This window comes from Drosophila montana, unplaced genomic scaffold (assembly GCF_035044405.1).
Source record: "Drosophila montana isolate Dmon_TW-CO22-7 unplaced genomic scaffold, ASM3504440v1 contig_2438_1, whole genome shotgun sequence".
Classification (NCBI taxonomy): Eukaryota; Metazoa; Arthropoda; class Insecta; order Diptera; family Drosophilidae; genus Drosophila; species Drosophila montana.
In genome coordinates this window covers 2,882,472-2,907,629 of record NW_026997315.1, presented here as the reverse complement: position 1 = coordinate 2,907,629, position 25,158 = coordinate 2,882,472, and the positions used below count along the sequence as shown (strand labels likewise).

At 37.4% G+C, this 25,158-nt stretch overlaps 1 protein-coding gene and 1 long non-coding RNA gene across 3 annotated transcripts in view; one reads left to right on the top strand and one right to left on the bottom strand.

The window, feature by feature from the left end:
• The window catches only part of LOC135428005 (maternal protein pumilio), a 61,872-nt gene that overhangs the window by 11,658 nt on the left and 25,056 nt on the right, over positions 1–25,158 (bottom strand). For both annotated transcript variants that reach the window (XM_064681792.1, XM_064681793.1), the window contains exons 3-5: positions 9,176–9,969; positions 6,157–6,390; positions 5,110–5,372 (exon numbers count right to left, since the gene is read on the bottom strand). In XM_064681792.1, coding sequence (XP_064537862.1) covers positions 5,110–5,372; positions 6,157–6,390; positions 9,176–9,521 — 843 coding nt within the window. In that variant the 5' untranslated portion in view covers positions 9,522–9,969. The remainder of the gene's footprint in view (positions 1–5,109; positions 5,373–6,156; positions 6,391–9,175; positions 9,970–25,158) is intronic.
• LOC135428085 (uncharacterized) lies at positions 21,605–22,430 on the top strand. The gene is made up of 3 exons (XR_010436194.1): positions 21,605–21,967; positions 22,038–22,171; positions 22,236–22,430. It is a non-coding gene; the product is annotated as an uncharacterized LOC135428085 (long non-coding RNA).

The window sequence follows — 25,158 nt, the reverse complement described above, 5'->3', positions numbered from 1 at the left end:
AAACGGTTGAAATTGTACATTTTTACATTTACATTTACATTTTATTTTTCCAACCGCTTTGCTGGTTGGACAGCTTACAATTGGTAGGTTGCGGTGCTTTAAAGCTGTTTGACTCCAAGTATTTAAAAAGTTGTAATTTTTTCGAAAATTATCTTTATGTAAATAAGGACAAAGCTTTAAACAGCACACCATTTGATAATAAGATTGTTAGATATTTAAGTGCGGAGCTTTAAAGCTGTTAAACGCCAACACTGAAATGAGCTTTAAAGCTGTTTAAATGCTAAGCCTAAGCTAAAGTACGTTAAATAGTTGTTTTGAAAATGAGATTTTCTAAGCTTTTAAAAGTTTCCCCTAAACGATTTTAGATTTAACCTTTTTATAAATTACTAGCGGGTATAACCCGGCCTTGCCCGTGGCACGTATGTTATAAAATTAATGTTTTCTAAAAGCTTTGAAAATGATTTTGAAACTGATCGGACGGGAATCAAACAAACTTAAAATTCACAAAAAAAAACTTTGAAATGCATTTTCCACCGAAGGGGGTTAGGTTTTTTCGAAAAATGTGAAACACGTCTCAAATGATGTTTCTTATAGATCTTTGGAAATAAATTTGAACACAAAACGTCATCCACCAAATCTTTGACCCCCATTTGCACCAAGGAGGGATGAATTTTTCAAAAAGAGTGAAGCACCCCTCTAATGAATTTGAACATAGATCTTAAAAAATGAATTTGGGGCCGATCGGATGGTAAACAAAAAACTTTCATACAACCGTTTTCCGCCAATTTACCACTGTTGCGGGTGGAATTTCCCAAATCGCTGAAATACGTGTTCATTAAGTTCTTATGGAGAGCTTTGAAAATAAGTTTGAAGCAAATCGGACACAACTTAAAACTTCGCCCAAAAAATCTTTAAATCGCATTCCCCCCGAAGAAGTTTGGATTCTGCGAAAAGTGTGAAACACGTCTCAAATGATTTTTCTTATAGATCTTTGGAAATGAATTTGAGCGCGAAACGTCACCCACCAAATCTTTGACCTCCATTTCCACCAAGGAGGAACGTATTTTTCGAAAAGTGTGAAACACCCCTCAAATGAATTTGAACAAAAATCTTTGAAAATAAGTTTGAGGCCGATCCGATGGTAAACAAAAAAGTTACATACAAACGTTTTTCGCAATTTTGCCACACTTGCGGGTGGAATTTCCCGAAACCCCGTCTTAACGTGCACCTACATCACATAAGGTAGCTACAGTGAAATTTTCAGCTTCCTAGCTCTTACGGTTTGGGCTGTGCGTTGATCACCAATCAGTCAGTCAGTCAGTCAGTCAGTCAGTCAGTCAGTCAGTCAGTCAGTCAGGACAAACAGTTTTATATATAGAGATAGCAACGCTTTGCTGGTTGAACAGCTTACAATTGGTAGGGTGCGGAGCTTTAAAGCTGTTTGACTCCAAATATTTTAGAAGCTTTAAGCCTTTAAGTGTAAATTATTAAAAAGAGTGAAAATAGAATTGATTTTGTAAATAATATTAAGGTACACTCAAATAGTTGTTAGGCTAATCGGCTTTATTGAGCTTTAAATATGTTTTTACTAAACGGTTGAAACTGTTGCTTTAAAGCTGTTTGTTGTTTTTACAATGAAATTTAATAAGCTTTTAATAGTTTCCCTTAAACGACTTTAATAAATTAAAGCAAGCTTTAATAAGCACACAATTTCACAACAACTAACTTCCTCTGTCTGCAATTGTAAGCTTCGAAGTTGTTGTTTAAAGCTGTTTAAAAGCCAATCTTATGTTATGGTGTTAAGTTTAATTTAAAGCTTCAAAGCTAAAAGGTTTTTCACTTTTTGTCACTTAATTAAAATCAGTTGCGTCTATCAAAATGTTAAGTTTTTCATTACCCTTTTATTCCATTAAATTTATTTTGTTGCAACAACCACTCAGTTTTTCTTTTCTTATTGCATTACAAATATATAACTTTTGTAATTCCCCCAATATGCTCCCCCTTTTCAACGTAACACAAACAAACAGCTAGCCGCACTTTTCCATAGCGGGCCATAAAAAAATCAATTACATTTCGCATTGTGCAACGGCAAATGAGAAGTTATTGCCCGCTTTTAGCCTGGCCAGCGTAATTTGCCAGCCATTTTGGCCAACTTTTCGCTAGAGCATTTTTAAAGTGGACGCAAACTCATTTAATTTACTTAACTCGGGCACTTTATATGGCCTTCAGCGACCCAAGTCAAATTGCAACTGGCTTCAAAGTTGGGACCACGCTTAAATTGTCAGCCTGACATGAATTTCAACTTTGCCGCGCTGACAACCGACCAAAGTTCTCATTCATTAAAATCAGCGTCCTGTCGGGCAATAATAGTGCGCTTTTTTGCAGAGCTCCATTAAGCAAATTTGTGCAAAAGTAAATGTTTATGTTAATGAATTTCCAACCGAAAGCTAACTTAAATAGTATTTTTTTTTAATGTTGTTTAATGTCAGACAAACTGCTGCTCAATCACATAAAACCGCAATTCAGTTATTTGCCCACGCACGTGGTCAGATATATTGTCGTTATTTTCCTTGTAAATTTCATTTTTATTTTTTCGTTTTGCTGAAATTGCCAATTAAACAGAAATTTTTGCAACCATAAATAAACAAACGTAGAGAAATGAGTGACACAAAAAAATGCATATTTATATAATGACCTGATGAAAAATCAACTTTTCAAATGTCCACAAGAACGGAAAGCTTTAAGGCAGTTGCATTCAATTGACGGACTGGGAAATACCCTAAGGTTCAGAGTGATTTTAATAATTGCTGTTATTTAAATAAGATGAATAATAATTATTATATTTAAAAGAAATAATAATAACAATAATAATTATAGTAATAATAATAATATCAAATTAATATAATTGATAAAAATAAATAAAATAAAAAATAGAATAATATTAATATTATTATAAAACAAATAATACTAATACTATAATAATAATAATAAAAATTATATTATTTCTAATACAAATAATAATAATAATAATGTTATCTAAATAATAATAATAATAATCGTACTAACAATAATATTAATGTAGAGAGTGGCTCCCTAAATGAGAAAGCAAGGGCTGCTCGACCTTCCTGATAAAGAGGAAGAAATTCAGTTTCGAAATTCAATTTAATTGAACTTGTATTAAAATAAGCTACTGTGATTTAGAAAAAGAAGTCTTGTCAGAAAATATATAAAAAAAATACTGTCTCCTACTTTCTCCCGTTTATTAAACATAAAACAAATAAAACAAAGCTAAGGTCAAGCTGGTTAAATAAATGTATTTAATATAAATAATTTTATATAATATATATTCTAAGCAAGGCTACGATACATCGCTCGGAAAGTCAAACTTCTATAAAAAATGTCCCAATTTCATGGCATTTGTAGTCGACTTCTAACATTTCGAATAAAAGATATTTACATATGATACAAGTGATATGTATCTGCAACAAGTGCAAAAGTTCGAAATAAACTTGCTACCAGTACATGAGAAGACACAAACAATATTCTAACAAAATTGATAAACTTCCGCTCTAAGCGCCTGCCGCTTGCCTTTAATTTTAGGGCACAGCGTATATCATAAGTTAAAGAAGTACACTCCAATATAAACGGATTTCATAGCTCAGGCTTTAATAAAAATGTCAGTGAGGCTCGTAGATGGTAAACAAATGACTTACAAAACTTGTGCACGAATGCACAAAACATGCAAACAGCGGGCCAAAAGGCCTGGCCCTGAGCTTAGCCGGGTCCACAAATTATATATGTATATGGCGTGCGGAGCGAACGCGACAGTCAACTTTTTTTTTTGTGTTATCACAGCAAATAAAAAAGCAACGTTGCCTGATTTGCCAGAACACAAAAGTACACACACACACACACACTCAAAAAAAAGGGGGAGCGGCAACAATCTGGACAGTTCGCAATCTGTGGCACGATCCCAAAAAGTTCATTTTGCGTTTTTTGCTCAAATCAATTACAAACTTTCAGTTTGCTGTTAAAAAAAAATAAAAAAAAAACCTAACAAGCCGAAATGGGTTTCAAAACTTAAAAGGTTTCTGTTGTCTTAATTAAAAATCCGTTTGCCCTATCGAAATACGAAACCATTGCGAAGTGCAAAATTCTAAGGCTTTCTTAGAAAGCAAAATAACAAAACTAATTCAAAGCGAAATTTACTGGCATTGCAAGCCTCAGCCCAAGGTCCGAGTGGTGCAGAGCAAAGGAGCCCAGTGTCAAATTTTTTCCTTTTGTTCCAGAAAATTTATCTTTTTTTATCATGAATCCAGATATTGGAAACTCTTCAATAAGCCAATTAAACAGATAAAGGCAAGTTGCTTTTAATAGCAATATAGGCGCACTCAGCCGAAAAAATTTTCATCATATTAAAACTGTGCTCAAAACGCACAAATAAAATTCAAGGGATAGTTTGCAGATTTTCATCAAGTAAATAAATTCCAGTCGAACATTTTTAACATAATCTTCGCAACTTTCATAACAAACAACCAAAAAGAGAAACGAAACAGTTCGCATAGTTCACTGAAAGTAACTCCCCACATTTTAACAACTGGCTGTGGAAATCTTTAAAAAATAAACTATTAACAAAAAAATAAAAGAAAAGCTTTAATATTTCACGTAGAAACACAGCAATGGAAAAAAAAAACTGTTTAAGCCCAGAAATGCGAGCAGCCAGTGAAAGTTTTTGGCCAACAATAGACATAGCGCCAGGGCCAGAGCCACTTTCCGACAGTGGCCAGTGTTGGTTAGTGGCCGAAACTGTGGCCGTGAGCAGGCAACGCAACAATGCCGAAAGTTTCGCTTGGTAGTGCAGGGGATCTGGGGGAAAAATGTACAGCAAATACTTTTGCCAAGACTTACAGAACAGCAAACACATTTTACACGCTCAGTTATTGCAGCTGTGTGAGAACTTTGGCAGCCCTGGCAAATCGAATTAAATCCATAAAAAAGTCAACACGATTAAGTTGCAGTTAATGTAACTTGAGCATGTAACTGCGGAGCAATGGCCAGCTGTTGCATTAGCAGCTGAATAATATCAATCATACGCCCTGTTTGACTTACCCCATTGCCAGCCGGATGACGTCGCTTTGTCAGAGTGCCCGTCGCCGCCGTTGACAGGCCAATCGTCGACTTTTTTTCTCCGCTGGCAGATCTGTGGCTGCGTTGCAGCTGGCAGCAGATCCGCATATAGGTGCACTGCAGCGCCTCGGCGAGCAGGGCTCCCAGGCTGGACAAACACATCAGCATCAATGGAACACCGATGAGCGCATAGAATATTGTTGCCAGCTTCCCAGCCGCTGTGCGTGGCGTCAAGCTGCCGTGGCCTGTGCGAGAAGACAAAAGATTGAGGTAATTTAAGGTTTTATATTAAAGTTATAATATTACTTATGAGACAAAGGCACAAGCAAAGGGCAGATGCATTGTTTTGGATTTAAAAATAAACAAATAAAATAATTATGCAAAGAACTTAAAATAAAAAAAACCTTGACCCTGCCAAATAGCCAAGTATTTTTACATCTTGTTAACAATTTTTGCATACTTTTTTAAGTTGCAAAAAACCTTACGCTATGATTTTTTTATATTTGTAGGCTTTCTCTTTTTTGGTATTTAAAGTCGAATCCACAATACCTAACACTAAAGTTATAATTTTCTATTATTTTTTGGCCACTTTCTTAGGCAAACTAATCCTTTCCTTCTGTCTCCCTCCCTTAGCCAAGTTCTGTGTTCGGTTCACTTAGTTAAACAATAACACTTAAGCTGCTCTTAATTTGTTGGAGTATTTATACCCCGCCCAAGCACTCTCTCACCATTCAACAGAGCAGCACTTCATAATATATAGCTCAGTTTGCACAGAGACTACAGACAACAGGCTTTAACCATATGCAAATATTTTGGCAAAGCCCATTGGGCGTATACGTAATATACATGCTAGCTTGTCTTCGGCTGTTGCCATTGATGCTGCTGCTGATGTTGGGCCCAGAGCAATGTAAATATTTGCAGTTATTACAGGCCAATGCTATAAATTTAAATGCCCCGCAGTACATGGTAAATATTAGAAACAGTGCCTCATAACAAGCAGCGCCTACAAATGAAGATGCTTCTACGTACCAATCGTCGTTATCACAGTCACCGAATAGAGTAAAGCCTCGCTAAATGTCCAGCTCTGCGTGTCGCCAGCGTCGTAGCCGAAATGCCCCAAAGCGCTGGCACTGGCACCTGGTCCAGCTACTGCGACCGCACCACCACCAGGACGCGTGGCGGCCACAATGGAGCCCTCGAAGCGACGCAGCTGCTCGTGCACCAGCATTGTCCAATTGCGCTCATACAGCACGTTGAGTTTCTCTGCAATTAAACGCAACAATTAGGTCAACATCATTTAGTTAGGGTCAAGATGCAGTAAAACCTGGCCAATTGCCAGTTGAACTAAAAAAAAAAAGAAAGAAAGAGAAGCTCTAACCTTTGTAATTATGCAATTTTGTTTAAAGTGCAATGATAACCTTTGTGCTCCTTTGCCAAGTGTCGCACTCGTCGCTTGGCAACACAAAGCCTCCCCCTCGGCCCCCACCGCCCCTACCTGACACAGCCCCCATTGATTTTACTTGGCTTGCTGGAGAAAATGTCTTGAGGCGCTGTTCGCATTTGATTTTGCCTTCACTGCGAATTGCAGAGGTAGCTGCCACAGCTTGTTAACAACAACAGCAACAACGCCACATGCCAACGCCCACTTGACGCCATTTGGCCTTGGCTATGCCCACCGCATCCATGCCCCCGGGGGCGCAATTTGGCAACCCCAAGCCCACGCCCGCCATCGCCACTGCATCCATTTCAGCTGAAATGAAACACTCAATACTCTGGGCCGTTGTATTGGATCCTTGGCAGATGTAAATACCAAAGCAAATGTGCTTCGTGTTTAAGTCGTTGTATTCGTATACTATAGGTACATCTATTCACTCTATACTCATTTTAATAGCAAATGAATGCGAAAGTGCTCTCAGCATTTGGTTTCTTACTCGCACAAGCTCAGGAAGCACTTTACGTGACTATTTGTGTAATATAAAACTTGTTACCCAGTCTTCGTTCACGTTTCAGAACGGAAGCCACAGGAATTTGTTAGCCTTTAACATTATTTAAATTCGCTTAACTTCTACAAAATAGCTAGCAAGCTAATTTGAGTGCCTGCAAAATATTCAGATTCAATTTGGTTTAATTGAAAAATGTATATGACAAGAATATTTAAAAAAATAAAACTAAAGCCTTTTAAAGATAATAAAAACGAATGCATGAAAATCGGTTGAGCTATGAACATAATGAGAATGGCTTAAAAAATATTGAAGACTTGAAATTAGATTTGAAATATATTTTTAATTTTACAAACAAACTTAAATGCTGTTTTAAGATTTTATGATAATTTTGAAAAATATGTAGAGCTTATAAATAAAATATCCAAATTTTTAAATATATTTTTTCATTTAAACCAAGATAATGAATATATTCATTTAATATAGAAGTCAAGCCATGCTTGAAATGTCTGCAAGCATGAAATTCATTTTAGTTCTGACAAAGTAATCGGTGTGGAAAGCGCTTCTTGGCGCTTACATGAATATTTATATATTAAGCTATCCGATTACATAATGAGCATCTAATACCTTTAGGAAACTAACTTAAGCTCATCATTACAATTATTAATTAAATATATCTTACAGTGCTTAGGGCTTACTTACGACAGCTTTGAGATTCAACAAAGAGTTTTCAGGAATTTGTCAAATGAATTGACTAGCTAATTGCAAACTTTACCCAAGCAACGAGATGCTCAGCATCATTAAATGCATGTATATTAATCATACGCCAGGTGCGCCACTCCGAAAAAGGAAAAGTGCGCGTTAAATTAATTAGTTTATTTATTGTGTGAAATTTTAATTAAATCAACACAAGCACACGCACCCGCATACGCTTGGTCGGAGAGAGAGAAAGAGAGCGGGAGAGGAAGAGAGAGGGAGGGGGAATAGAGCACTGTATGCAAATAAGACACTTTTTTCCGGCATAATTAAATAACCGGAAATTTTCAAGTTTTTAAGCATTGACATTAAGAAAATAGTCGAAACTGAGGTCATGGAAACTTAGTGAAAAGATTCTATGTTATATAAATATTTAATGAGGAGTTATTTATTGTTATGTTCAAGGCTTTATTTAACATATGTTATCTTAACACAGTCTGTTATGTTAATATGTATGTTACATAAAAAAGCAGGCAGAAATAATATCAAGTGTAATTGCTCTCAATTATTTAATTCAGATCTTTTTTTATAACATGAGAGCTCTGCTTAACATATGATAAGTTAACACTCTATGATAAGTTAGACATTCTGCTAAAACATTTTGCTACATAAAATCGCAGTTTGAGACCTAAAAGTTTAATATTCAAATCATCGATTATGATATGCATTATCTCAAGTCTTTTTAACAAATGTTAAGTTAACAGCTATTGTGTACCCTAGAATTACGGTAACCCAGCATCCATTTACCATTTTATATTTTAACAGGAATATGTTAATTAACTTTTACCTCATGCTATTTTGCTTCTAAAACTCACAATTTGCCACACCGTGCAGAGGTGTTGCAATGCGATGCTTTCGCATCGGGAAAAAAATTAGAAAAGCAAACTAAATGCTTTTGCAATTTAAAAAAGATTGCCGTGTAAATTGAATGACAGAGGCAGCTGCAATGTAGGTGACAAAGTAATTAATTTAAAATAAATCACAGGAAATAACTAACTTTAGTTGGAGGGCACACACACCCATGCCAAAAAATATACAAAGGTTGGCGTAAAATTTCTGAAATTGTTTTCTTTTGGCTGGCCAAATATTTGGCTATGCAAATATTTGTTATTATTCAATTTGGTGCATTCCTGTGCTCAATGAGAATTAATGCCAATTAAAATATTGATATTTGTTTAGCATTAATTGCCATTAGCACAGACCTTTAAAACACTTGTAACTAGCATTTGCACAGCTCAATTCAGGCGTAAAAAACACAACGTTACGGTTTTAATTTATGGGCAATGCGGAAAATAATTTACGTTGAATTTATGCAAATGCGGCAAATACACAAATTAGTTAGGCTCACTCACCCGTTATGATCCACAGTTCACGCAGGCAATCCTCACGACTTTTGGCTATGGCCGCTGATTTGGTTAGATCCTGCGGCGCCTCCAGCAGTGGAAAGATTAAAGCACCGAGCACCGAGTAGCCTGTGACCAGCAGCACCAAGCCCGGCGTGGACAGCAGCACCTTTAGGAGCTGACCCAAGCAGCGTTTAGAGGCGTGCCGATTGGCCAGGCCAGGGGACCTCACGCAACCCTCATTGCTGACCTGCTGCTGCTGCTGCTCCTGATCCTGCTTCGCGTGCTGTTCGTCCTGCTCATCATCGTTGTCGTCGCTTTGATTGCTCTTAAACGCCTGCTCAACGTCACACATGATCGCAATTGGCTGTTTGGCATTTGCAAATGTTGTTGCCGCCTGCTAAGAAACATTTAGTTGACGTCTTCTTGTTGCTGCTGCTGCTTCTGTTGTTGGCTGTCAGTTTTATTGGGCCTGCATTTCCGTTTCCGCCTCAACTTTTGATTCATGCTGTGCTCCTGCTTGTCAGCCATCCGTTTACTAATTACAACAACGTTTTCTCATCATTCCGACTGCTGCTTTGTTTTGTTCCTAAATCTCTTTTCTCCCCTCTTTACCGCCTGCCTTTAGCGTATTATGTTTTAAGCTGTTGTTGACTCGGTTTTAGTGCTGTTGCTGCTGTCGTTGCTGTTGCTGCTGTTGCTGCTGTTGCTGACATCGCATTTTGCATTGTTGCCGCTACTTTTAAAGTTGTTGTCCCAGTTTATTACCCCAGCTTTGCCAGCCACGCCCTGCCGTCTGTCGCCTGCAATTGAAAGCAAATGTTGTATTGTAATAGTTCTTGTTGCAGTTGCAGTTGCCGTTGCCGTTGCTGAAGTGCACTTGGGCTCAGGTTAAGCGCACACAACTTGCCTCGCTAAATGTTAACGCACTAATTTTGACACTTTACTTAATCTAATTAACAACTTTTAAATGCCACAATATTATGAGCAGGCATACAAGAATATTGCACATAAGCATTAAGACTTGTTTAATGTTTTCAATAAAAACTAAAGCCAATGCAATTAAATAACCTGGAAGTAGGCAATGTATTAAAAATAAAATATCGTAATTATTATTTGTTTAAATTAAGGTTAATTCGGCTTTTAAAGACTCTCTTTGTTTAACCTTTGCTTAAGTGCGGGGTGTTTAAAGTCTCTCGCTTTGCACTGAACTAACTTAAACTTAAATTAAAGACACGTCAAGCAAACTAAATTAAATCAAGCTGCGCCTGTAATAGAGTAATAATTTTGAAGTAAACAATACAAGTTACTCACTTGACACGTGCCCCTTGGCCACATTAAAACAATCGATCGGGAAGCGTCTATCGCCAATCTTCACTCGTATTTATCAAGTGCTGTAATCTGTTGTGCTATAGTTAATCAATTTAGAGGTCTATTTACTTACTTTAGTTTATTTATAGAATTCTTCAGAAATTGGGCATATTTCAAATAATCTTTATGGGCACAATATTGTACAATGAACTAAAATCTACCGGTACCATAATTCCTAATCAAGATGTTCTTTTATTGTCGTGCCTTTTCACACTCGTAGCATAGTGTATATATTGTGTGTGCATATCTCATTTGGCGCATTTGGCTCGGGTCGTTAAGCTTACAAGGCGTTTACAAAAGGGCGTCCAACAAACAGCAGACATTATCGATAAAGCCCATTAAAGAGCGGCATAAAAACGATAACAATGCCAACTCATGTAATACAAATTGAAGTGAAATAACAACGAGTAGCACATGGACACACACCCTCGCACACACACACACACGCACACAACAAAGCACTAATCATTATTGAAGCTGACGCTGCGGCTTGTCTAATAATGCGCTTAGAGTGTTTCGATGAAATCAATTAAAGCCAGACAGAATTTGTATAAGGGGGAATTCCCCATTCCCCTAGAGAAGAAGCCACACACACAAAGCAACGATTAGTTGGGGGAGAAGCTCTTCAGGGGCTTGTCTACATGTATTGATGTGTGATGTTTGCCTCATCGATGGCCCAAACTGTAGAACCAAAGGGCGACGTGATTTATATAGTCAAAAGAGCCGAGCAGCTGGCTTAAGTAATTTAGTTAATTGGAATATAAAATCAACTAGGGTCAAAACACTTGGCGCTTTAACAAAAGCCACTTGATTTTTTTCGTCTTCTTTTTTATTTGTTTTCTTTGCTTTTTTTATGGGCAAACGCGCATAATTAAATTTGCGGCCAACGTGGCGTATACGCAACTTGGCGAGGGTTTGGCTTAGCTGGCTAATGCAAAATTAATGTCAATCGCTTGGGCTGCAAAGCCAAGTCAGCATCGACAACATCAGCAAACGGCAATGCCCCTTTAATTGCGCCTTGGCTAACATTTGAGCTTGGCAGGCACGCACCAGGCAGCGACCCTTGAGGCGTTAGCCAAAAGGCAAAATGTCTGCCGGAAGTTATCCCTTTTAGTCAGATTGAAATCAGCTTAGCTCCGGCTCTTAATTGAAATGTTTGCATTTCACTTTAATTAAAGTGTTTTTGCTTCAAGCCCAAAAAAAAAGAAAACTGAAAAAAATAAATAAAAGAAAACCTTTCAGCACGCACAAGATTTTTGCTGGGTAGATGCGGAGGGCTCCGAATATGAACGCCATTTTTCTTACAATTTTCATTTCATTGCGCGCTGTTTTTCGCACGTCGTTTTATGAAGTTGCAGCTAAAGTTTTTAGTAGTTAAATAAATAGAACTGGGCTGGCTTTGGCCAGGACCCCAGAGCCTGAGCACTGGCTGGCTTTTCATTCATTTCCTTTGTACAGGCGCTTTTCTTTTGCCAGCGCCTGGCGTCTGCCTTATTATGCAATATTTCTTATTATTATTATTATTTATAAATGCAATGACAACAAACGCAGTTTAATTACAATTTTCTTCTTCGTCGTATTCAGTGTTTTTTTTCTTTTTGTATCCATCAACTGCAGCAGCCACAGGACGCAGTAAACGACGTCCGAAGCGACGCTAATGGCACTAGCCTCATTTCTCTCCAGCTCTGGAGCTGTTTTTAAATCCAATCTTCCTTCATAATTTTATAACACGCCAAGCACCAGACAGCCCTCAGCCACCCAGGCACCCAGCCCTCGAGCTGCATCCTGCTGCCCTCTGCTGGTTGTCCTCATCGTCATCGTCATCGTCGTTGCCTATTCCCAATTTAATTGCATCGCTGACATTTAGCACCAGCATAGAAAACAAACAAAAAACTACAAGCTACAAACTAAAACGGAACGAGCGAGAAGCGCTGCAGAAAGAAGCGATAGCTGGCGCAGCTTAAATGGGATTTTGGTTTTTGGCCCCATGGCTCCCTGCCATGTTAAACTAAGCCGCGCTTCTGTTAGTCACTTGTTTAATTGAACTTGACTCATGGCATGCCCGTGCACCCGTGTTAACTATATCACAATATGCGCATTTCCAATTTGCTGGCGCTCGGTGCTAAAGTGCAAGCCAAATGTCATTGAATTGAAAGGATTTAACTCGCAGTTCAACTGCACTTCGGAACTTTTACTCGCTATGGGATCCTTGCGCCACTGGGTTGGCGGTTTTGTTGTTTTTGTACTCGAATGCCTTTTGATGTAATTACATTAACGTGAACAAAAAGTAAGAAAAGGCTAGAACGAAGCTTGTACGAATAAAACACAAGTGAGCTCAACTACAAGACACCCTGTTTTCAGAGATGAATTAAGGAAGCACTCTTCCTATTTAGTCATTCAAGAGGTTAGGTATGCAGTCATATTAACTTTATGTGTGAAGTAACTTGAACGGCAAGAAACCACAAAGAGCTTACTTAAAAAACAAACAAAATGTTCTGGCACTCATGAGAATTGCATAGAGCGGCGTTTTATATATGAGGAATAGAAACGTCGAAGACTAAATAGAATAAGTTAGAATAAGTATAAGAATAAGTTAAAGAAAACTTAGGAGAATTCAAAAAATGAAAGAAAGTATGACAAAGAAATAGTTAGAAAGAAGGCAAAAGATAACGGATGTGAAAGAAGGGCGGCGAGAAAAGATAGAAAAAGGACAAGTGAGAAGGATCCACACTATCAAAAATTTCCCAACAATCAATTCTCTGTTCTATAAACATTATATCATTATATTTTCAAATATTTAACTAAATACCTTAAATGCTTACAATTCACAGCACACAAACTTTCTAGACAAATTCCGGCATATAAATTAAACAATTAAATGGAAATGCGTTAAAAGTTTAATGAATTGTTTAATTTTATGGAGTACACAGAGGGAAATAAGCTGAAAACTTGTGTAGGTAATTTAAAAATCGACAAAGCAAAAGACTCACTAATAAGCTAAATTTATTTGTACATTTTTCACCTACCCCAGCCGGACGGCATAATTTTGTGCAGTCAAGTGCCTATATGTTAAACTAAGCCGCGCTTCTGTTAGTCACTTGTTTAATTGAACTTGACTCATGGCATGCCCGTGCACCCGTGTTAACTATATCACAATATGCGCATTTCCAATTTGCTGGCGCTCGGTGCTAAAGTGCAAGCCAAATGTCATTGAATTGAAAGGATTTAACTCGCAGTTCAACTGCACTTCGGAACTTTTACTCGCTATGGGATCCTTGCGCCACTGGGTTGGCGGTTTTGTTGTTTTTGTACTCGAATGCCTTTTGATGTAATTACATTAACGTGAACAAAAAGTAAGAAAAGGCTAGAACGAAGCTTGTACGAATAAAACACAAGTGAGCTCAACTACAAGACACCCTGTTTTCAGAGATGAATTAAGGAAGCACTCTTCCTATGTCATTCAAGAGGTTAGGTATGCAGTCATATTAACTTTATGTGTGAAGTAACTTGAACGGCAAGAAACCACAAAGAGCTTACTTAAAAAACAAACAAAATGTTCTGGCACTCATGAGAATTGCATAGAGCGGCGTTTTATATATGAGGAATAGAAACGTCGAAGACTAAATAGAATAAGTTAGAATAAGTATAAGAATAAGTTAAAGAAAACTTAGGAGAATTCAAAAAATGAAAGAAAGTATGACAAAGAAATAGTTAGAAAGAAGGCAAAAGATAACGGATGTGAAAGAAGGGCGGCGAGAAAAGATAGAAAAAGGACAAGTGAGAAGGATCCACACTATCAAAAATTTCCCAACAATCAATTCTCTGTTCTATAAACATTATATCATTATATTTTCAAATATTTAACTAAATACCTTAAATGCTTACAATTCACAGCACACAAACTTTCTAGACAAATTCCGGCATATAAATTAAACAATTAAATGGAAATGCGTTAAAAGTTTAATGAATTGTTTAATTTTATGGAGTACACAGAGGGAAATAAGCTGAAAACTTGTGTAGGTAATTTAAAAATCGACAAAGCAAAAGACTCACTAATAAGCTAAATATTTGTACATTTTTCACCTACCCCAGCCGGACGGCATAATTTTGTGCAGTCAAGTGCCTATAATGAAAATTAAATGCGGAAAGACGCAGAACGGCAGGCGGCGGGCAGCAAGGATTTGCCAGGATATACACTTGCCGGCAGGAAGGCAGCGAAGCATGCACGGAACTTTTAACACATTAGCCGAGTGAATGCGAGTGCAGAGGTGTGAAAAAGCAACAGCAGACAACAGTTACGCAGAACAACAGCAACGACGGGCGACTTAAACAATACCTAATAACTATGCAATTGAGCGCAGCGGAAGGAAGAAACTTGAGAGAGCCAATAGACACCCAGCCCGCCCCATAATTTATAATAAAAAGCCGGGCAGCTCTGCAAGTGGCAAAAGGATAACACCGGATAATGACCATGTTAATGCAATACAAAAGTGCACTGAAAGGAAATGAGCAAGATAAGTAACGAGCCCCGAAAGCTGACCAAAAATGTTCACCATTTTGGCCCCAAAAAGTTTTGGCGAAAAACAAACGATGCTTCGGCTCAGGCCATGCTCATTAAACACGCTCAACTTGCCTGCAACAGTCTTAATTATGTAGCAAGACAAAAAAGATAAGAATTACGCTAGGAACAACTAATAAATGCTCTATAAAAATAAGTTGAATCAATAACTCACTTTTTAAATATTTTTCAGATATTAGATTTCTGATCAAATTTCATCAGTTTGATGAACGAGTTTGTTGAGGATTCAATATAGCAATAATTTTGCTTGCTTGGCTGACCTTTTTAACAAAATGATGCTTAAAAGCTAGCAAATTTCTGTGCATGGCTCAAGACTGCGAAAGTCAACTGAGCTCTGTTGAAAAATTATGTGAATTTTGTTGCTTTGAGCAAAAAAATAGTTAGCAAAGCTAGCAAGCCAGCTACCTGTGTGACTAACCTAATAGTATTTACACTAAACTGCAAATTAAAAAAGATTTATTACTTAAGTTTAATTTACTTGAGCTGACTGCAACTTAATAACTGACATAGTTTGCATACCCTTCCGTTAGGGCAAGCGAAAAAGAAACAATTTGAGGCAACACAATCAGCGCAGAAACTGGCAAGGCGCTCGTCGTCGCACTTTACCGACGCTGATTAGTTTTTGGAGTGCCTCAAGTGCACGTCAAGCAGTCAGTCTGACAGTCAGTCAGTCGAGCATTTAGTCAGTCAGTCAGTCAGTCAGTCAGTGGCCGCTGGTCGAGCGTGTAAACTTTGCCAAACAGCCAGCAGACAAGAGCAGCAAACATTTCGGAGCCATTTTCTTCGCAACAAAAACTCATTAAAAGTGGCGCAAGTGCAGCTGCAGCTGCCACGTAAATATGAAGCCAAAGGAAAACACAACAAGCAAAGTTAAAACCTTAACTAAATGCAAAATGCACAATAATTAGAGGCAACATTTTAAAGGCGCTTACAAAATGCTCGCTTTGTGCTCGAGCAAGACGCAAATTAACGATAATAGCCAGCCAAAATTAAACAAGGTGTGCCTCAATGATAAGAGGCTATGAATAGAAAATACACGTTTCAAATAAATAAGCCAAATAACAATTTGCCGCATTTCATTTACTAAATCAATTAGCACAGGAATTTGGCACGAAACATATATGTATGTATATTAAATGCATATACTAGATTATGGTATAACGATGCAGCATTTCATTAAGGAAACTGCATATTTAAAGAGTCAGCAATCTAGTTGAACCACTGAATGCTTTTAAGGCAAATGCATTTTATAAACCTGCCGCAATAGAAATACAAATGTCCAAATGTCGAAGCTACTTAAATGTTAGGGGCATTCCTGAGATAGAATAAAATTTAAAATCTTACACACTTAAAAAGTTACTAATATTAATTTAACGAATTCATGTTTACAAAACGAAAAAAATTGTGAATACTTCCTTACTCATACCCAAAATGGTGTTGCCACTACGTCAGTTTTTTCAAATTGTTTACCGTTGTACAACATTGTTTACGGGCACATACAACACACATTTTGCTGGCTTACGTAATATGGCAATATACTGATTCAAATTGGGCTTTAATATTAACTTTTAAGTGTGGGTTATATTAATAAAGAACTTTGTTTTGTAAATACTAATATTTTTATTTTTTTTTTTGAGAACAAGGATATCCGTTTTTTTATATTTTTATTTTGTGAAACTCGAAACTCTATTTAATATAGATTTTATTTATTTATCTGATCAACTGAGTAACCCTACTGCGGCCACTGTAAATAAATGACAAAATTTGCTAGCTAAATTTTATAAATTTGAGACAGCCTTTGGCATATTTTGTCCAACACTTTTCCGTTTCGGCCAATTGAATTGTGTCGACAGAGAGCTTGCAGCTGAGAGCAGCGAGCGGCGAGCGGCGAGCTGTCTGCTGCTAGCAGTTCAACTTAAACTTGTTAACTTTTGTAATTAAATTGTTAAACATCAGTTGGACTTTAATTGACTACCGGTGTAGCCGTTGAGCAAATGGCTGGCAGACAGGCTGGCAGGACAAGCAGGACAAGAGCAGCTCGCGTAGCAATGAGGACTCTCCGTTAGCCAGCTCAGCAAAATTCCTTAAGTGCCAATTTAGTGGCAATTTGCCTTTGTCTTAACACTTTTTATTTCGTGAATGGCCCCGGCAACATACAAATTTAATGTTAATTAAGCCCAAAGCGTTGCCCATGGCATTTTATACACAGAAACACATATTTACACTGGAATCCCAGCTCCTGTCTATATAAATATGTGAGTCTGTGCATATAAACAAATGTTTGCTGGCCTAATTGACTTTAGCCGTTGACAGCAAAAAAAAAGGATTTTAGCCTCAACAAAAAAAGGAAGCGCAAAACTTTAATCAAATGAAATCGAATTGTTGGCCAATTGAGCGCCAGAACGAGTTCAATCGCATAAAATGCACAAGGTGGAAGTGGCAAAAAAATTTGCATAAAAGCGCCAAGCACGTTAACTGGTTGTGTGCCTGTGCATGTGTGTGTGTGTGTGTGTGTGCTTTTGATAATGCCATTTTAAATGCACTTTATGCGCTCTTTGTCTCAGCTGAATGTCATTGGAAACATGCAGCTTTGGCGCAGCTAATCCAATGATATATCAACTGCAACGATTTGCATATATTACAATTGGGCATTCAAAGCTTAACGCCACGTTACGTATACGTCACATATTACGCATACGCCCCATATCCACAAATTAAACGCAAACGTCTTAATGTAATGTGAGTGTGTTTCTAAATTTAGTTGTAATTGGCACTGCTATGGGCTAAAACTTTTTTGGTGAGAGCTGCATATCAATGTCACTAGACTAGATAAATTATTATCAAGTAAATTTATAAAATTTCGTAATAAATATTTTATTAAAGCGCTTGAAACCTTGAAGGAAGTGCCTAAATTAAAGCATTGAAGTATTATGACATGCGCGATCTTACAAATTTCCACTGAAGTATCAAGTAAGCACTTCAGTGTATAAAATATCGTCTTACCCAAAAGCTATCTATATAGAAAAATAAATATGTTATTTTAATCCTATGATCTTTTATAGTTATTTATGAATTCAAATACAACTTCTTTAATCAATGAGATATTCTAAAACTGTAATAAAATTATGCTTTAAAGCTTTTCAATTTAATATACAAATATTTTTTTGTTATTATTTTTTTATATTTAAATTATTATTTCCTGCCATATTGTATAATTATTTAATAAATATAGTTATTCTTGTTGATTTTCGCTTATAACTTTATTGAGCACATATTTTTATTCGTCTGACAAGTCTACTAACTTGCGTCCTATATTTAATGCTCTGAACTTTAATTATTATGTCTACTAGTGTAGTAATTATTATGTAGACTAGTAAGGTTAACGACAGCTACAATTTCTATTGTTATTATTTGGTCGAATTTCGCTGGCTAATTGTTTGTCGCTGGGATGCCAAAAATTAATTGGTCACGTGGAGAGAAGACGTGTCGCCGGTTTCCGCCTCGTCTGGCATTGGTCGCGCTTGTTATTGATGATATTTCCGTCAGCATTTAATTTGATGCACGAGTGCCTGTGATAGCCGATGCTAATGATTGAGTGTTAATGGGGCAAACGTGGCCGAAATGGGAATCAAAGCGCTACAGAAAAGCGTTGCTATACATATGTAATAACATGGCGGATCGGCTGACCTCAATGCATGGGTATGGGTGGCAATGGCTGGAGGGGCTAGGGGCTGTGGTCAGAGGGGGTGAGCAAACAAGGCGCGTGTCAATGCGTTGCCAACCAAGGAAAAGCAACAACAGCAGCGAGAAACGTGGCCAACATGTTTGCAGAGTTGGGTAAGGCCTGGCCACAGATGCAAACATTGAGATATGCAACGAAAAGCACACACATAGCAAAGCACACACCTACAGGCACATGTTGGCAAGTGTGTCATGGACATTGCTCAGTTTTCGTTATGTGTGTGTGTGAACAACACACTTACACGTGTTCCAACGGCTGCTGACAGTTGATGCTGTGACTGTGGCTGTTGCCATAAAAAAGGCGCATACTAAAATGGCAATACGAAGGACAAGCAAACACACTAAATACACATCCACACACACCTATCCATGTACTGTAATTGTGCTTGAAAACTCTGGCAACACGCATTTATGCAAGATTGCAATTACGATATAAAATACTTGTTGGGCTCGATCTGCTACAAGAAATGTGTTCAAAAAACTGTATTGTATGGCCAATGCTCGAATGCATTAAAGTCGAGTCTTGGCCAAGAGGCAGGCATGAATATTTATGTTAATATGCCAGCAGCTATAAGCCAAGGTCGCGAATGCATCAAAAGCTTAGCAAAGGCAAACAAATTTCAGATAAGATAATGTATAAGAGGCACTCTACTGAAAGATGGTAATGGATTGAAAAAAATAAATAAGAAAATGTTGCTGATGTTATAGGAAAGATAAGCACGTAGTTCTTATAATCAGCTATAATCTGCTTTGGGATATGTAATCAATTTATTAGTTTTAGAAACAATGCGAATTTGACTTGTTTCCCTTATTTTCATTTATTTTTTCAATTAATTAACTGAGTACTCTTTGAGTATACGACAGCCTACATTTCAAATGGGTCGTTCTTTTACAATTTGGAAAATAAAAGATAAAGTATATCCTGTCGCTTATAGGCGCTTTCAGCCTCCTTCTGCATTACTACATTTAACTACATTTAACTACAGGATTTCGATATCGATTTTTATCGATTACTTGGAAACGGGGCAAGTTAGCGAATATCGGAAACAAAATCGATCTGCGAGGGGACTAGGAGGACCTACAGCTAAAATTGCAAGTCTCTAGCTCTTATAGGTTCTGAGATCCTTGCGTTCATACAAACGGACGGACGGACAGACGGACAGACAGACAGACGGACATGGCTAGATCGACTCGGCTATTGATGCTGATCAAGAATATATATACTTTATTGGGTCGGAGATGCTTCCTTCTGCCTGTTACATACATTTGCACAAATACCCATGTTTACCCATTTTGAATGGGTTCAGGGTATAATAATGTACTTACATGATAATAATTATAACTGTTCAAATGGGCCAATATCTCTCTAAACTCTTGGCTATTTCTCTGTTTAATGTTTCATATTACAAAATCCTCAAAATGCCAGTGCCAATTAACAAATTGAACTCAACTTGACCGTTGACATAACGCCTGACCATCGCTGTGGGCGTTGCATGTCCTTTCGTCCTATTCTATCCTGCGGCGCTGGCAAAACTGTCATAGCGTTAATTGAGTTTGACACTAATGAGCGTGCAATCGTTGCATAATTGATTTATAAATGCACCAGCCGCACCAAACCCGTATCTCCCCAACTGAGCTGTTCACTTGAGTTTATGACGTTGTCGCAATTCGGCACTAATTGGGTCAGGCAAACAATGACGGGGGCCGGGCGGTTGGTTGTGAAACTTAAAATACGCCAAATTATTTGAAGGCTGCTGCAGTCGCCAACGCCGGAACATAATTCAAGTAGCTTGTCAGGCTCAATTTGCTGTGGCAGGGGGAGGTAATTGGACTAGGGAGCAGCGGGCGTCCAAAGCAAACAGCGCACATACGAGCATAAGTCCATGAAAATCGCTGGAAATGTTTGCGGACATAGACAGCATAATCATCAGCGGCATTATTATATTCATTATAATAATGATCATCAGCATCAACATCATCATTATCATTTTTGTTCTGTGGGCGGGCTGCTTGCCACAAGCGCTAATTCCACACAAATTGTAATTAATTTGAATTAATTATGTTCTACTTTCCACATGCCAAAAACAAACAGTCGCTGGCAAACAACTCTCTAACACACACACACACACATGTGGGCGTAGCGACTGAGACATATTTTTTGTTTTAAGCATACTAAGGCCTAGGCATACACACGCACACACACACAACCACAAATTCACCGCAGAACGGAAGGATAAAGAGCAGCTTTCGCAGGCTTTGCTGCAAGCTAGGAAAGTTTTCACTGTTCGTCCTTTTTCATTGCCTACTTTTTAGCGCGCCAGACAAATGAAACGAACTAAATAGAAATGTCTTTAAAAGTATTGTTGCAGCATTATTTAAATCTTAGAATGACAAACGGCAGCTAATTATTCAACGTATTTAAAGCTTTATTTAAGAGTTAAAAAGGATATCTCCATAGTTGATTCATTTATTTTCAAATTAGCTACACAAGGATTAGTTTATTGGCAACTGAATAGGTAGGCTTTGGGTTTGATTTAAATGCGTGTTTAACTTTTTTCTTATAATAAGGTGAATTATATTTGGTCTAATAATATCTATCTGCTTGTAGACACCATCAATACATATTTATAGTAAGAGTCTAAACCTAGTCCATATATAGCCGGGCCATGTTTATTTGAATTTGAAAACATTCATCGAAACTGGCCATGACTTACAAAAGTCTAGCATGTAGTCAAAGTACATTTTATGTCCATTCAATTTTAAAAAATAGACAAAATTGGTAACAAAACCTATAAAAATATAATTTTGGCCCTTTACGACCAAATTACATTTTCGGCTTGCATATCCTTTAAATTACTGCACGATCATTTCAAACAAAATGCATATACTAGTTATAACTCCGGCTGGCAAGACGGTAAAGGTCGATATTGGCGATGAGCCCGACCACAAGGATGTGAATCACGACCGAATAATACCGCTGGGCGATAAAAAATTGCTGGATAAGTTCCCAACAACCCCGGACCAGTCACCGATTCAGATAGAGAAACAGCCGAAATATCCAGGCCAGGCATCCGTGCATTTCTCAAGCAATTCATAGCACGTCGATGTCGGTGCGATACTTGTTGATCGATAATACTTATCGATTTTTCATTCATTCTTATTTCATGTTTTTTGTTTTAGTTAAAAGATGTTTTCGTTGTGCGGTAGCTGCTTAAGGGAAAACCTACGGCACACTTGCCTGTATATTGGTTCCGCCAAGTTAAATAATTGATACATGCTGATTTTTTATCGGAATACACAAGTAAATGAAGGCGGTAAGTGCAAAAGGGTAGCCAATTATATCTATTCTTTTTCAATCTTAAACTCCTTTGTCCATAGATAAGTTTCGAGTCAATATATCAGCAGCTTGAAAGCGGAATATAAAGAAATACTTGGGAAAACTGAGTAGCATGCAGCATATGTGCAAAGTTAGCAACAACAACGTACAAATCTTGTAATTTTAATGTATATCCTTAGCTCCTTTGAGCATAGAGGAACATTTCTATAAAATAAACCAACCTACCAAAAAGATTATTTACGAATGTATTAATGAAACGTTACAATATATGCCTATAAATAAATAGCAGCTTAAGCTAAATATTGCTATGGGTTTACTTTTACAAAATGAATGCCCAATTAAATAAATTAAATCAGAGTTGAGCCCAAATAGGTTAGGGTATTAGAGGGTAAGGCAGTCGATGAAAATTTCCCGTATGTGAACAAATGACACGTTTGCTCGTAATCTCTAAAACATGAAGCCGAAACTGAAGTATTTAAGCGACACGTGCTAAGCAAATTAATATGACAACTGCTGTTGCTGCCATAGAAAGTACCACAGAAGCAGCCCAAGCAGCTCGATGCGGCAAGTGAATGACATTGTCTGGCACGAGTGGAAATGTTGACAGCAAAAATTTAACGCTTAAAATGCCAAACACACAAATATTTTGACATTCAAAGCACAGAGAGAGTCGCTCACACAGACACACGCTCACATGCACAGCAAAGCAACAACCACAAAACATGTGCGCTTGTTGTTCTATTTTTTGGCTGCTTTCTTTTTGCGTGGCAAATTTTCCATGAAAATTGCATGAATTGCAGATTTTTATACGCACGAAATTCGCTGCGCTTGGCGTGCGACTGGAGTCAACTCGAGTTGAGTTGTTCTCGTTGTTGTTGTTGCGTGTGCTTTAGTCATTTTTATGGCAGCACTTGGCGTAAAACATAGAACAAAACAACAACAGAAACAAAAGTGCCTTACATTGTTATAGAATTTGGCTTTAACAGGCGCTTACAGCGACCCAAACAATGACTTAATATACTGCAGCTGCGATAAGTGCACATGTGTTTGTGTGTGCCTGTCTGTGTGTGTGCAATGTGGCGCATGCAGTCAACAGCCGCCGCGGTAACAGAAACAGCTCAATTATGTGTAGTTGTCGAGCACGGGGCGTATGATTAATGCACTATATATTCAAATGGCAGCCGAAAAGTATGCAACACTAATAGTTGGCAACAATCTGACACTTGTGGCACACATATGCGGCAAATGCGAAAATTGTTGCAGCCACACAATTGAAATTGCATAGCTAATGCAATAGTCTTGGGAATGGGCCCAGACACAAATTGCTTTGGTGAACTTAGACCCCAAACGTAATTCCACACACATGCAGCAACTGTGTTAAATCAAAGATTTCCGAGTCGTAACCAATTTGTTAGCAGTCAACGAAAACTTTTACAATCAACTTTGGAAGAAGTTTCGCTAGATTTGTTTTAAATAAGATAAGAGATTTACAAGCTCCTAGCTGTCCAATTCAATTAGGCTAATAAAAGTCTTAAGAACAGGCCTGATAAGAAAAACAAACAAAGAACTGAGGCAGCTCTTTCAAATCCAATTGCGCCTGTTTTATATGGTGTGACAAAGTTAGTTTGTGCAAGACTTTTCAATTTAAATAAAATCTAAATACTTTTCCATACATAAACAACAAAGCTTAAAATAATGTTAACTTCACATTAGACAAGTATAAGAATTTAAAAACTAATACTAAAATAAAAAAATCATTAAAAATATCAGCAAAGGAGTTTAAATTTCATTCATGCAATGCACAACAGTTCTTTATTCTAGCACGCCTCCCAAAAATAGCACCCCAAGGAGGCATTTATTATGTCAAGTGCCATAAAGAAAACTAAACAAATTCAGCGTAGCTCTGAATTAAAAACATCAATTCTTAATGTTCCTCAAGTGCATAAATCAAGAATGACAACAAGCTGCCTGCCAAACGCCACCTGCCTGCTGGCGACGCGGCGTATGCGCAACGTGCCTGCCTCTGACCGGAAAACCTTTGGCCATCTGTTTTGGCTGTTTCTCTGTGACATTTGTGTCTTTTGTTTTTAATGTCCAGCCTTTGCCAAATGCTATAAAATTTAATGTACTGCCAAAATAAACAAAACGAATGAAAACAAAAACAATTGCGTGACGAAGGACAACTGAATTGTGGCGGCAGGCTGTGACTTTACCTTTTGGATTTTCGTTTGGCAAACATTCAGCATTCAGTGGCAGTTAAGTAGTTGTCATTGCGATTTGCTTAGACAAGATTTATGCCCGAGTGGCGCTTGATAAATGACTGAACGAATTACTAAGTGGCATTTACTTGCAGTCAAGCAGCGCTCTCTGCGTTTTCTTGGCCATAAATTCACAGTTGGCTGAATGTCTAAATTAGCATTGAGGTAATTGTTGATATTTTGAGTTTAGTTCTGGTTTAAATATGCAATTGCAAATGACGGCATTTGCGGTAATAAAGCAGCTAACTTAATTAGTTGGATCTGCAATCAAAACAAATAACCCTTAGCAAGAAGTTAACATTGTAGGATATTAAGATATCTGTTTGCTTAAAGACAAGTAGCATAATTGTAGATAAATAATTAAATATTTGACGTTCAATTTGAATTTAGAACTCAACTCTAGAGTTATTTTAGGCTGCACTTTATTTATGCCTTTGCTTGTATTAATATATAAATTTATTAAATAATAATATTTTTAGGTTGTATTTTAATTGTACTTATGCGAGCATTTAATTTTATATAATTTTGAATTAAGATTTTAATTATTTTTCTGCTGATTTTTATTTATTTTTTCTGCACTTATAATATTCAAAGCAACAAATTTTTTGCAAGCATTTTATTTGGCTGCTTATATTTTATTTTCTTTTCTTTTTTTTTACAAGCACACAAAGATTTCCCCTAAGTTCTAATTCGTGTACAGGTGTGC